Source organism: Podarcis melisellensis (genome assembly GCF_964234715.1).
Source record: "Podarcis melisellensis genome assembly, chromosome: 16".
In the NCBI taxonomy this organism is placed as follows: Eukaryota; Metazoa; Chordata; class Lepidosauria; order Squamata; family Lacertidae; genus Podarcis; species Podarcis melisellensis.
Window position 1 is genome coordinate 29,871,594 of NC_138533.1, and position 14,740 is coordinate 29,886,333.

Below are 14,740 nucleotides of genomic sequence, written 5' to 3' on the forward strand. Positions count from 1 at the left end.
TGGTAGACCATTTGCTTTGCAGGCCTATCCAGGTGGAAGGGAGATCCCGCCGCAGGTCTAAAATCCCGGAGAGCAGCTGTCAGTCCATGTAGGGATGATGCTGAGCTAGGTGGCCCAATGATCTGCTATAAGGCAGCTCCAGTGCAGCCGCTTCAGCGCTGCTAATCCGTGGGTCGTAGGGCAGCACCCAGTCGGGTCAGATGTGTTGGTTTGGTTTGTTTTCCCACGTACCTCGCCATCCACCGGGTGCAGGATCAGAAAAAACGTTTTTCTCTAACTGGCTCATCACCTGCGCTGTCCTTTCCTTCCCTAATCCAGGAGGATGTTCCCCACCTTCCAGGTGAAGATTTTTGGGATGGACCCTATGGCAGACTACATGCTCTTGATGGACTTCGTACCGGTGGACGACAAGCGATACCGGCAAGTACAGGGGCACCTCTTCTTTCCGCTCATCTTCCCGGGTTGGGAGCAAAGATTCTTATTAAGGGAGCCCAAATCGGCGCTCAGCAAACTTTGGAGTCCCTCGCAGCTCTGGGAGACTAGGGAGCGCTTGTTCCGCGCTTTGCACTAAGCGGTTTACAAGTATAAAAAAAAACCCAAACTCCGCCGACTTTGAAGTGACCCCCGTTGAATTCAGTTAGGACGCGCTTCTAAATGGATATGATGGTGAGGATAGTGCTGCAAGGTCATTTGCAACGGTTATGGGGGCAGAGTTGTGGGGCTGGAGTCGCCAGTGGTTCTTCTGGGGTTTGCTCGTGTTCAAGCTGTATGATGTTGTGTTTTCACGTTCTCTTAAAATCAAAGTCTAAGGGACGATTGCAAATATTAGGAACCAATGCAAACAACAACAACAAAAAAAACACACACCTTTTTTAAAAAATCCCAGAACCAAGTTCGATATAAGCACTCGTAAATCCCAGATCAGGACAGTTTATTTATCTATCTGATGGATTCTCATTTGTATTGCTTTATTCTCTTATATAAACCAACCCACGAGGGAGCTCAAAAGTTGTAAATTCACAATCTCTCCATGCATCATGTTCTTGAATTCTTTCCCTTCCCTGGAGACGGGAATGTAACTTTTCAGTCGTGCAGCCCCATGCAGGCTTACTCTTCCCAGCTAAAGTGTCCCAAAGCCTATCACAGCCCGGCCCTACCCATCTTTACTCACGAGCAAGTCCCATTTCTATTACTTGGGCTTTACTTCTAAGCTAATTGACGCTTATAATTGCAACACTGAAAGCAGAAGTTGAAACCCCCCCCCCACAACCTTTTGGATAGCCGCTCCGCTCGAGCATATCGTTTCAGCGACGCTGACACGCCTGGGCGCATTCCGACGTGCAAACACTTTCTTGCGTGCCAATGCCGTGGGAATGTGGGGAGCTGTGGCTCAGATGAGGGATAAGTCGTGCGGGAGGGGAGAGAAGCAAAAGCGCTCCCCACGGGATCCCTTGGCTCGGCAGAACCAGCAGCTTTGAGCCCTTCCATTCCAACGCGCAAGAATGCCAAGCCCGGATGGCGATTACATCCCAATTTTACTGCCTCTTTTATCGTGTTTTCGCTCCGAGGCCTCGGCAATTTGTCAGCGATTATCTCCAATTTTGTACTCGGTAAAAGAATCCGCCTCACGGCCATCCTTCCAAACGGGTTCGGTCGGTGGAAGTCGATTTCTGGCTTGCAGGCCCTTAGGAATCGTGGGTGGGATCATCGGGTTGACTGATAACCAACCCACCCCCCTCCGCCCGATCCATCCACACACACACACACCCCTCACCTGCGAGAATTTAATTGGCCACAATCTGTTGTCTGTTACAACACTCCTATGCGTGTTTATTCTGTAGGTTCTGCTGCGTTTAGGGACCCTGCAGTCGTCCATTGCAATTGCTGCGTGCATCAGTCAGGAAGGAAGCAACAGCCAGCTGAAAGGGAACTGGGTGTAGAGTCTGCGATCCTGTAGGCAGCTACTGAGGAGTAAGCCCCATAGAACGCAGGACTTTGGAGCAGGGCCCCATCTGTCAGAATCCATTGTCTCATATTTCAAAGGAAGAAAACCATCATCATTATCATTTTATTATTTATGAATAGATAACAAATAACACCGGTCTTGAAAGACCTACATTGGCTCCCAGTACGTTTCCGAGCACAATTCAAAGTGTTGGTGCTGACCTTTAAAGCCCTAAATGGCCTTGGTCCAGTATATCTGAAGGAGCGTCTCCTCCCCCATCGTTCTGCCCGGACACTGAGGTCCAGCTCCGAGGGCCTTTTGGCGGTTCCCTCACTGCAAGAGGCCAAGTTACAGGGAACCAGGCAGAGGGCCTTCTCGGTAGTGGCGCCCGCCCTGTGGAACGCCCTCCCATCAGATGTCAAAGCGATAAACATCTACCTGACATTCAGAAGACATCTGAAGGCAGCCCTGTTCAGGGAAGTTTTTAATATGTGACATTTTAGTGTATCTTTCATCTTTGTTGGAAGCCGCCCAGAGTGGCTGGGGAGACCCAGCCAGATGGGCGGGGTACAAATAAATTATTATTATTATTATTATTATTATTATTATTATTATTATTATTATTATTATTTGGTACATTTCTAGTCGCTCTCCATCTTCAAGCTCTGCACGGTTTAATCCTGGTGTCCCAAAAACTAGCACCCTTGTAAGCACCTAGTCTTCTGAGTCAGATAATAATAATGATAATAATAATCCACTTAAAGTCAAGCTAGGCTTCTCAGCAGTTCATAAGAACCAATTACATAAGCAATAAAAAAAACAAAAACCCCATAATTAAAACTCACAAAATAACAATCCCATTAAAAACACATTGCCAACATGGTGTCCTGCATTTTTTGGACTACATTTCCCATCATCTCTGACAACTGGCCATACTGGCTTGGGCTGCTGGGGGCAGGAGTGCAACAACATCTGCAAGGCACCTACACTGACTACTTGCCATCTAAAGAGGTGTGTCATCATAAGACAATGTCTAAAGTGATCTAAGTGCGCCGCTGACATTGACATTGACGAGAGCAGTAGAAGGGACATACTGTATAAGAATGTGAAGTGAGGGAAACAGGGGAGATACATTTTAGGCAAGAAGAGCCTCTATCTCAGGGGTCAGCAAACTTTTTCAGCAGGGGGCCGGTCCACTGTCCCTCAGACCTTGTGGGGGGCCCGAACTATATGGGGGGGGGGAATGAATGAATTCCTATGCCCCACAAATAATCCAGAGATGCATTTTAAATAGAAGCACACATTCTACTCATGTAAAAATGCCAGACAGGCCCCACAAATAACCCAGAGACGCATTAAACAAAAGGACACATTCTACTCATGTAAAAACACATTGATTCATGGACTGTCCGCAGGCCAGATTTAGAAGGCGCTTGGGCCAGATCCGGCCCCCGGGCCTTAGTTTGCCTACTCATGCTCTATCTGTTCCCCAGTGCAAGGATGCATCCTCTTCCTCTGGGGAGCTGCTTGGGGAACAGCTCGGTGCTTTGCAGCCAGGAGGTCCCCAGTTCAGTCCCCGTTATCTCTAGATAGGGCTGGGAGAGACTCCCTGTCCATGCCAGTGTGGCATAGTGGTTAGAGTGTTAGACTAGGACCGGGAGGTAAAGGGACCCCTGACCATTAGGTCCAGTCGCGGACGACTCTGGGGTTGCGGTGCTCGTCTCGCTTTACTGGCTGAGGGAGCCTGTGTACAGCTTCCGGGTCATGTGGCCAGCATGACTAAGCCGCTTCCGGCGAACCAGAGCAGCACACGGAAATGGCGTTTACCTTCCTGCCGGAGTGGTACCTATTTATCTACTTGCACTTTGACCTGCTTTCAAACTGCTAGGTTGGCAGGAGCAGGGACCGAGCAACGGGAGCTCACCCCCTTGCAGGGATTCGAACCGCCTACCTTCTGATCGGCAAGTCCTAGGCTCTGTGGTTTAACCTACAGTGCCACCCACTTGGTTATGAAGCCGACTGGGTAATCTCTGCCTCTCAGCCTAACCTCCCTCACAGGGCTGTTGTGAAGGTTAAGGAAGGAGGGAGATAACCACATGTGCCAGCTCCTTGGAGGAAAATAAAAAGACAAATAAACAATAACCCAGGAGAACCACTGCCAAGACTGATGTTCTGACTCAATATAAGCCAGCTTACGATATTCCCCAACTTCACACCCATCCTCCCCCTGTTATAGGCTTTGAACCCCCCCCATACCTAGGGTTTTCAAAGACCCAGTGAAAGGAGCATTTATGCGTCTTGCTCCAGGTCCGAGGCGCCTGGCAGAAAAACAAAAAAACCTGCTCCTATGAAATCCCGATGCCAAAGATGTAAATATTTAGACAGATCTCCAGCTTCCCAGGGCATTTCAGAAATGTTTGCTTGTCAAAGGCAACGGGATATAGAACATCTAATTGAGGATATCTCTCTTTTTTCTCCCTTTCTCTCCCCCCCACCCTCTCCTTCCCCTCCATTTTTTTGGCAAGTGATGGTTCTGCTCAACTCCGAGGCGAGAAGATTCTCCCTCTGAGCCAAAGCAGACTTTTAAATAAACAATCACAAAAGGAGAATGGCACTCTCTTGGCACTCTCGTGAATCAATGTGGACTTTGGGGAAGAAAAAAAAAACGCAGAAAGAACAAATCGGTGGCAGGTTTTGCTGGAAACCTGATTTGAGACTGCACTGATTTGAGAGAAGTTTCCACTGAACTCAGTGGACCTTACATCTGAGTAGACGTGCATAGGTGTCAACATATTTAACTGTCCCAATGACATTTAAACCAATTACTGCTTTAGCATGCTTCTCTCTTGATTCAGGCAAGGCATGCCAAATGATTTTCTCTCTTTTTTAAATAGAAAGATCACCTTTGCTAAGATGGGTCGGTGCTGATTTCAGCGTTAGACAGACATTTTCGAGGCAGAATGCCTGTAAATATCAGCTGCAGGGAATCATAAGTAGAGAGAGTTTCTGGGACGTTCGGTTCCTCTTTGCATTTGGTTCTCCAATGTAAGGACAGGATGTCGGACAACATGGGCCTTTGGCCTGTCCTAGCAGGGCTGTTGTTATATTCCTACCATATCTCCATTGGGCTCTACTGACTCAGTGGCCTAGGAAGGACGCGGGTGGCGCTGTGGGTTAAACCACAGAGCCTAGGACTTGCTGATCAGAAGGTCGGTGGTTTGAATCCCCACGACGGGGTGAGCTCCCGTTGCTTGGTCCCTGCTCCTGCCCACCTAGCAGTTCGAAAGCACGTCACAGTGCAAGTAGATAAATAGGTACCACTCTGGCGGGAAGGTAAACGGTGTTTCCGTGCGCTGCTCTGGTTCGCCAGGAGCGGCTTAGTCATGCTGGCCACATGACCCGGAAGCTCCCTCAGCCAATAAAGCAACATGAGCGCCGCAACCCCAGAGTCAGCTACGAATGGACCTCTAATTTTAGCCCTGCTTTACCTAGCAGGGCTGTTGTTATATTCCTACCATATCTCCATTGGGCCCTACTGACTCAGTGGCCTAGGTGTCTGGAGACACCTTTAGATCGAACCAGCAGGACTCTTCTAATGTTCTTAACTTCCTAAGCACCTGATCAGCTGTTCCCACCAACTTATAGACTGCATACTAAAATATTACAGCTTCTTTGCAAGCTAGCGGTTGAGAAGCTACAAGAGCAGAAAGTGGAGTTGTTCCCATTACACAGAAGGGAAAGCAAAGTATGATGCTTCACACACCCACACGTTAAAGTTCAGAAATGAAAGGCCCTTTCTGGAAGACATCCACCCTGACTTTAGAGCTCTTTTCTCTCATCCCAGATGTCCACACACTGCTTTTGGTTACTCTGTGGTGAAAGGAACTCTCTGCCCATGGTCAGCGGCACCCTCTAGTTACTGTCATTTTGCATCTTTCAAGGCGACGTGCTGGCAATGAGAACAAATTCTTTGGCTGAGCCGTGGCTCAAATGCCGCCCGGCCTCTGGCTGTGGTAGGTCTCTTTGTCTCGCTTCCAAGTTCCTTTGCCAAGGGCTCCCTAGATTAAAGCTACAGCCCTATACAGATGCAATACTTGACTGTCCCACAATTACCACATATTTGCTTAGTTTCCTTGTGGGGTAGGCAAAGCAGTCCAAGTTACCCACTGCTGCTGCCAGAGCACTGAAACATGGGAGAGGGATCTCCATGTCTACTGCCCAGCCACAGATCGGGCCTGATCTGTGTGCTAGTTCTGGGTTGGTGCAGCGATTACTCTTGCATGAAGCCCAGTACTGGCTGGCACTGGCTGTGACACCAGCTTGGGATCTGGTGGATCTTGGGCCATCTCAGTCCTGCCCCGCCAACAGAGCATCCCATTTTGGGGCTTTCAGCTCTGGTTGGGATGGTGTTCCTTCTCCCTACTACTGTTGAAATCAAATATACCTACAAGGCTGATATTTTGTCACCTGCTCAAAATTTTTACGTTTCACCAAGTGCTTCATCAGTGCTGACCGTTTGTTCTGGATTTTACGATTTTATAATTTCTTTCTATTTATTTATAATTTAATACATTTATTTTGCTTTAAACAAATACAGATAAACAACCAAAATTACAAAAGAAAAATCCATAATAATAATAATGGGAAAAAGCTAAAAAACTACAAAAAAATATCAGAGTACATGGCATAGAACGTAAGCCATTATGGGGAAGAAAAAAGGAAAAGGAAAGAAGAAGAAGGGGGGGAAGGGGGGGGAGGAAAATAAGCCAAAACACAAGAAGGCTCATCTATTGCACACTTCCATCAAGGTCACCAAAGATCATTATTCTTATAAATTCTCTCTATTTGCATTCCACACCTTATCTTGGTATAAGGGAACGTTTCCCTATTTTATAATTTCTTGTACACCACCACCATTATATATTATTATATATTATATATTATATATTATTATATTATTTATATTACCTATATTTTATATATATGTAGACAGATAGATGATAGATAGATATAGATTAGATAGATAGATAGATGATAGATAGATCAGCAGTTTATAAACGCTATCATAAATGAAAGCTCACTACAGTGGATGTGACCTGTGCCCAAATACTTACCTATTACCTTGAAGACCTGCTTGTCCCCCACAAGGCTCAAGACAGTGCGTGTGGTTTTCCTCCCTGCTCTTCATCTTACCCTCACAACAACCCTTTGAGGTAGGTTACATTGAAAGAGAGAGAGAGGCTCAAGGTCACACAGGGAGCTTCACGGCAGAGTGGGGACTTGAACTAGTAGGGTCTAACACCATTGCACCACACTGCCTCACTTTCTAATCATACTGTTAAAAATGGCACACTATTGTTTTGCTAATTAAAAACACCTAAAATTTTTTGAAGTCCATTGAGACAGGGTGATGCTGAGTAAATAAACAACCCGTTCTTTAAATTGGTTGTTTATTTAACCTATCTGAAGAACAGGATGCTTATTTGATGTATCAAAATCGGTGTTTTTACAAGTGTTGAATTCGCTGTTGGCAACGTAGATTCACAAATGTAAAACTTAGCATAGCGGCTAACCCACTGCTGGCTTTTCTCCCCATACAGATATGCATTTCACAGTTCCTCCTGGCTGGTGGCTGGCAAGGCAGACCCTGCAACTCCAGGGAGAGTCCATTATCACCCAGATTCCCCAGCTAGGGGAGCCCAGTGGATGAAACAGATTGTCTCCTTTGATAAACTCAAGCTCACTAACAATTTATTGGATGACAATGGACATGTAAGTATTGTCTTGGGGAGGGCGGAAGCTAACTGGGGAACATGGAACAATATAATAATGGAATGAGTCTTGGGTGTGGGATGGTTCTTGCAGTTGGGTGCTGAGTTGTGTTCTGTATCTGACACATATCCCACCAGTACAAGGGGATCTGCGGCAGCTGCCTATAAGGCCACTGAGCCAATTTTAAGGTTCTGCTCCTTGCATAAAGGTAAAGGTAAAGGTCCAGTCGTGACCGACTCTAGGGTTGCGGCGCTCATCTTGCTTTATTGGCCGAGGGAGCCGGCGTACAGCTTCCAGGTCATGTGGCCAGCACGACTAAGCCATTTCTGGCGAACCAGAGCAGCGCACGGAAATGCCGTTTACCTTCCCACCAGAGTGGTACCTATTTATCTACTTGCACTTTGATGTGCTTTCGAACTGCAAGGTTGGCAGGAGCAGGGACCGAGCAACGGGAGCTCACCCCGTTGTGGGGATTCGAACCGCCGACCTTCTGATCGACAAGTCCTAGGCTCTGTGGTTTAACCCACAGTGCCACCCGTGTCCCTGCTCCTTGCATACAAAGGCCTACATTTTACCTTCTGCTCCCCAGCAAGCGCACTACAATCAGCTAATAGAACCCAGTTGGTTATCAGCTCATGGTAACACAGAGGTGGGCTTTTCTATTGCTGACACCAGTGTTGTAGAAACCCTGATGAAATATGAGAAGCTCCATCAGCATTGGCATTCTGCTGGCCCCTAGAGACACAGCAGTTTCACAAGTCTCTCGCTGAACTGAACTTCTGATTTTATTTTTTACACTGTTTGCTTTTTTAAAAAAACCACACACTGTTGTCATGCATTTTAAACTGCTTGTTTCATTGCATATTTTACTTGAAGACATTTTGGTGCCCAAGCAGGTTGCCTCATTTAATTTGCACAAGAACAACTTGCAACCCTGAATGTATTTATTTTGAGAGCCCAGGCCCTCCGAAATTACGGCAGGCAGAAGCATGGTTCAAAGTGTCCTGGACTTCAGAATGCACAACTTTTTGATGGGGTTGCTTCCATCTTTAGTGGCACCCATCAAAAAAACTAAGCTAGAAGAGATTGCACACCCTCCAAGCCAGATTAATAAAACGTTTCAATCAAAATCATTGGGATTTACTGACTCAAATAAAGAGGCTGTGTGGTCAAAAGGCCTGGTGAGAAAGAGAGAGAGAGTGAGTAGCTAGCACAGGTGTGTAGTACCTATGGTCCAATCACTGCTTCTCAGCCTAGCCTACCTCACAGGGTTGTTGTGGGAGTTAAATGAGGAGGTGGAGAATCATGGGTGCCACCTGGAGCTCCTTGGAAAAAATGTGGAATATTGGCATCCTTTGACGCAATGAACAAATGATGCTTAGGTATCCTGGTTCCCAATTGTATAGCGCTTTGTACACCAGCATCATCACCTTGAACTTAACCCAGTAGCTAACTGGGAGCCAGTGTAGTTTTCTCAGCAGTGGCATTGATAGTCTGCTCCAGATTTCTTTTGTTTTGTTTTGTTTTGTTTTGGGGTGGGGGGGGGGTGACGACGACAGTGATTGCATTAATAAAGCCACCCAAATGATTTACATTGCACACCAGTAGGCCTTGTTGAGTCCTCCTGCAGTCCAGATGTCTCCTCAAAGTTAGGGGTGCACAGACTGACCCCCCTCACCCCCAGTCTGCCCCCTCTATGACATGGTATCCTTCAGCTAGGTAATTTGAAACTCTGTATTTAATGGTCTTATTGAGGGGGCGGGGTATGGACTTTTCAGATAGGAATGTGAATTGCTACACATACTTCAAAATATGGTAAGAAGCCAACCCTGCTGTGCTTGGGGGGGTGTGCATTTCCTATCAAGCAGGGGCCCAGACGTCTGCCCCAAAGCCTTGCTCCGATTGGCACCGCTGTCAGTTTCCTGCGTGGGACCCTTCTCTGCCTCTCTGCATTCCATCTTGGTGTCGTAGAATGACTCAGTTATGATCTCCCTTGCTCGTTTTATCATCCAGATCATTTTGAACTCCATGCACAGATACCAGCCCCGCTTCCACGTGGTGTACGTGGATCCTAGGAAAGACAGCGAGAAATACGCAGAAGAGAACTATAAGACTTTTGTCTTCGAGGAGACCCGCTTCACCGCAGTGACCGCCTACCAGAACCATCGGGTGAGTATCTGGAGTTCATTATTGAGACACAAACCTTCCGTCCAGTACTTCATTTATCAGCAAAAGAAAAGAAAAAGCACCTTTCCCAACCTTCTCTTCGAGCCACATGATGGATGGAGAGCCGGAAAAGAGAAGGCAGGAGAGAGAGAGAGAGAGAGAGAGAGGGGGAGAGAGAGAGAGAGAGAGAGAGAGAGAGAGAGACATTGTTAAGAGCGGTCAATCAACTGATAGGTTTTTTTAAAAAATAAAACACCAGCAGCCACAAAACAACTATCCATAAAGTGCTTTAAGGTGACGTGTCCCCAGTTAAATCAGCTCAGATGTGATGAGACTACGCAGATGGGATCAAACTGGTTGAGATGCAAAAATTGCTTGCAGACTCCTTCGGAAGAAATGTATGAAATGCATTGCATAAGTTGGGCTCCAAAACCAATCTCCCCCCTCCCCCAAAAAACCCCAAGGAGGCAAACCTAAAAAGGCACTAAAGGAAATTACATTTGCAAGTGCTCTCCAGTTTCTCCTCCTCCTATTATTACAATTACAATTTCTATTACTATTACTGCTATTACTGTTACTATTTTAATGTATATACAAAACAGGCCTCTAAGCAGATATTATGTCCAGCACATTCATCCAAGGCAGTTAAAATAATTCAGAAATTATTATTCAATCAGTTTCATAAAATGAAGAGATGTTAACAGTGCCATGCTATATATATACATGCGTAATAATAATAATAATAATAATAATAAACCCTTATTGTCACTACACCACCTGTGTGCAGTGAAATTAAATGAGCCCCCCCCCATACACTCAGTCTTGTTCACACTGAGAAGTAAGTCTCCTTGAGTTCAATGGGGCTTATTCCCAGGTTCAGGAATTACAGGCTACACACTCCGCTAACCCAGAAATAGTGCTTCAGGTTAAGAACTTTGCTTCAGGATGAGAACAGAAATCGTGCTCCGGCGGCGCGGCGGCAGCAGGAGGCCCCATTAGCTAAAGTGGTGCTTCAGGTTAATAACAGTTTCAGGTTAAGAACGGACCTCCGGAATGAATTAAGTACTTAACCCGAGGTATCACTGTATTCAGAAGGAGGAACAGGGGCAGATATGCTATCAATAAGCCCCATGACAGGAGTTAAAAGGGGTTGGTTTCCCCCTCCCCCCCTTTTATTTTGTAGAACTAGGGTGTTGCAGGAGGAAGATTTGGGATGAATCAACAGCAGTGTTCCGGGAATGGAATTTCCTCATGTGTCATCTGGATCCAACCCACAGTCTATAAACCAATTGGAAATTGTTGTTATGTTTTATTTTGTCATCTGCCCTTCACTCGGGTCCCAGGGCTGGTTACAACAATTTAAAAGGCAACAATTAAAAAAAAAATCAATTCAACACATTCACAAAAATAGGATGGATCCCTTAAAAAAAGGCATCTCAGGTGTCAAAGGCCGAGGAAAAGAGGCGATTTGCAGATTAGCAATGTGGATTAAAAGCAAAATGTATATTCCCACCCACTTCATAGGCAGTAGTGTTTTTGACATAGATCTTGTTGAAGTGGCTCACTAAGCAGTAGCTATGAAAATATGGCCCTAAATAGATTTGTGAAGCAAAAGCGGCCGGTCTAGCACACCTGGAACATTTACCCCCCTTGGCTTGATCCTAAAGCAAATTAAGACGAGAAAGTCCAAATCTAAAATATTGCAGTGGTAAAACTACAATTCGTAAAGCATAAAACAGCACTTGTTTGCTCTGGATCATGGAAAGATGCAGCTAAATCCCTCAAACCATAATTTGTTAACAAAACAGATTAAAGTCCTAAAACAAAATGTTCCAGCTTCTTCAGCTACTCTGATGGCTTTAAGACTTTGATATCTCTGGGTTTTTTTAGTCACTGCTAATATAGCTATGGATGCATATTTGTCTTACATGTTTCACGTATGTGTCACGCTCCCTAGATAATCCCATGGCTTTGAATGGGAAATATGGCAACTGTGAATTGCTGGATTTCAGCTTAGAAGCACACCGGTCCAATTTAGCAGTGATTTAATAAGAACAGCCGTTAATAACTTCCACCCACAAACCAGTAACAACACAGCGCTTGGACCCAACCAGTTCAGACATCTCCCCAGCGCGCTCGCTTAGATGTTGTTTCTGTTGCACACACTGTAAATATTTCTAGTTACAGGTAGGTAGCCGTGTTGGTCTGCCGTAGTCGAAACAAAATACAAAAATTCCTTCCAGTAGCACCTTAGAGACCAACTAAGTTTGTTATTGGTGTGCATGCTCATAGCAATAACAAACTTAGTTGGTTTCTAAGGTGCTGCTGGAAGGAACTGTAAATATTGTTAGGATCTGTGATAAGCTCTCTTAAACACAAATCAAGCAAGATTGTTTTCTGCTGTTCCGGAGGATAGGACCTGAACCAATGTATTCAAATGGCAAGAGATTGTGACTAAACATTAGGAATAACTTTCTGACAATAAGTGCTGATGGGAGTGGAACTGATGGCTTCGAAAGGTTGTGGACTCTCCTTCACTATCGATTTTTAAACAGATGGATGGACATCTGCCAGGGATTCTTTAGCTGTGATTCCTGCATCGCAGGGGGGTGGACTAGATGCCCCTTGGGGTGCCTCCCCAAATGGCAATACTTTATAGCCCCACCTCCAACTCCAAGCTAATTGCACAGATTATGAGTTGTACCCAACTGTCCTCAGATTAGACTCATGAAAATCAATGGATATTAGTTGGCCATAGCCATGTCTATTATTTGCGATGGGTCTACTCTGAGTAGGATTAGCACTAGGCAAGACCCCAGGTCTCTTTCTTGACATTACAGCTCCTGAGTTCATAATCTTAAAATCACAACAACAGGAAACAGCTTACATCACTGAGTTTAATAAAACTAGACTGGAAAGAAACTTGAATTTGGGTTTATCAAAGTACTACTGTTGAGTCTTTCTACCTATGAGACTATGGGACGCGGGTGGCGCTGTGGGTTAAACCACAGAGCCTAGGACTTGCCAATCAGAAGGTCGGCAGTTTGAATCCCCGTGACGGGGTGAGCTCCCATTGCTCGGTCCCTGCTCCTGCCAACCTAGCAGTTCGAAAGCACGTCAAAGTGCAAGTAGATAAATAGGTACCGCTCTGGCAGGAAGGTAAACGGTGTTTCCGTGCACTGCTCTGGTTCGCCAGAAGCGGCTTAGTCATGCTGGCCACATGACCCAGAAGCTGTACGCCGGCTCCCTTGGCCAATAAAGCGAGATGAGCGCCGCAACCCCAGAGTCGGTCACGACTGGACCTAATGTTCAGGGGTTCCTTTATCTTTACTGCGTATGAGACTGTGTATAGAAAGATGAGGAGCACTTGTAGAGGATTTGCAGCAACTTCACAATGCCCTAATTCACAGCATCCCCTTGCAGCGAGGGGAACCATGATAGATGAGAAGAGGTTTGACACTGGATTGTGTTTGCAGTGCAGACAAGCCTATCACCAGAGCTACTGAGAGAAGGATCCGCAATGGACTGTGAGAGTCAGCCCGTTGCTTTTTGTTCTACTCAACTCTTTCTACAGGGCTGACAGAGTCCTCTGGCTGAATAATCTGCATTCAGCTTTTTGAGCCTCAAAGCAAGTTGCGTAGACTGCCTAGGGAGTTGCCCTCCTCCTCCTCTTTCTGCTGCAGCAGTTCATCTGCTAAGCCCGTCCCTTGGTTTCTGAAGGAATTTGATCACCCTGGGAGGCCTTGAAGTATTATCTCTCCCCCCCCCCTCCAAGAAGCTGGCAAGGGTTCCATGTTTTGCCTTAAAGAAAACCTCCCACAAAAATGTCCTGAACATCAGTGAGACATCACAGCTTGTATAAACCTAGGCCTCAAGCACTGTCTGAGGTACTGCAGGAAACGCACCACCAAGGTGGTAAAAACTGGTAAGCCGAAAAGCTCCTCTTGGGGGAGGTCTCTATTTTATCTGGACTTGCTCTGCAGAACCATAGAACTCAATATGGCATAAAACATGAGTTGCCTTTCGGAAGTACAGACTAGAATATTGATTCTGGGGTTTCTTGTGTGAGAGATTTGTTTTTTATATACTCTAAATACCCACTTCCGTGCCAAAATAAATATTGATGTGGTCCATAAGCCGTTGGTTTAACTGATAATCAGCCAATGAACACATTAACTACCCCAAAGGTACCTTGAATCTGAGAATCCATTTTAAATGGTCATCCCATTTCAACCATTAATGGATTAGCTGCCTGTATTGCTTGGTTAGGAGGAGAAACTCAAGCTTCACCCACCCTATATGGAAGCGTTTCCTTTGTAAAGAAATCAGGATGTGTAAAACAGTATCAAGACAGTTGGGCTGAATATCTACTCTTTGTCACTGCAGCATCACACAAGGTTACAACTGATGACACACAGTGCCACCATGAATCCTGCACATCAACACTTTGCTGACAGTCCTAAAGCATGCTTGCCTGGGAGCAAGCCCTACTGAACACAGTGGGACTTACTTCTGAGAAAACACGCACAGGATTGCTCTGTTGTGCTGCAATCCCATACGTATGAACCCACAGATCTCGGTGGGACTTACTTCTGAGCAGGCGTGTACAGGACCACACAGCTGGAAGTCCCTCTGAATCCGTGGGTTCTAATCTGATCTGCAAATGCGACAATTTGCCTATGTGTGTGTATGTAAACCTGTATTGCTGCTAGTAGACTTTTTGTTTATGACTCGATTCTAAGAAACAAGAGTAGTATTACTCATACTGCTAAAGAATATGGAACTCTGGGCCTGTAAATTTTCATTACCCCCCTAAAAAGAATAAGATCAGAAGTGAAGCAGGCGGGGGGGGGCAGA

At 45.8% G+C, this 14,740-nt stretch overlaps 1 protein-coding gene and 1 long non-coding RNA gene across 4 annotated transcripts in view; both read left to right on the top strand.

Annotated features, from left to right (window-relative positions):
• The window catches only part of LOC309359657, a 203,140-nt gene that overhangs the window by 169,567 nt on the left and 18,833 nt on the right, over nucleotides 1-14,740 (top strand). The window lies entirely within an intron of this gene.
• The window catches only part of TBX1 (T-box transcription factor 1), a 45,420-nt gene that overhangs the window by 19,748 nt on the left and 10,932 nt on the right, over nucleotides 1-14,740 (top strand). For all 3 annotated transcript variants that reach the window (XM_081893359.1, XM_081893360.1, XM_081893361.1), the window contains 3 exons: nucleotides 319-420; nucleotides 7,546-7,717; nucleotides 9,731-9,886. In XM_081893359.1, the coding sequence (XP_081749485.1) occupies nucleotides 319-420; nucleotides 7,546-7,717; nucleotides 9,731-9,886 (430 nt within the window). The remainder of the gene's footprint in view (nucleotides 1-318; nucleotides 421-7,545; nucleotides 7,718-9,730; nucleotides 9,887-14,740) is intronic.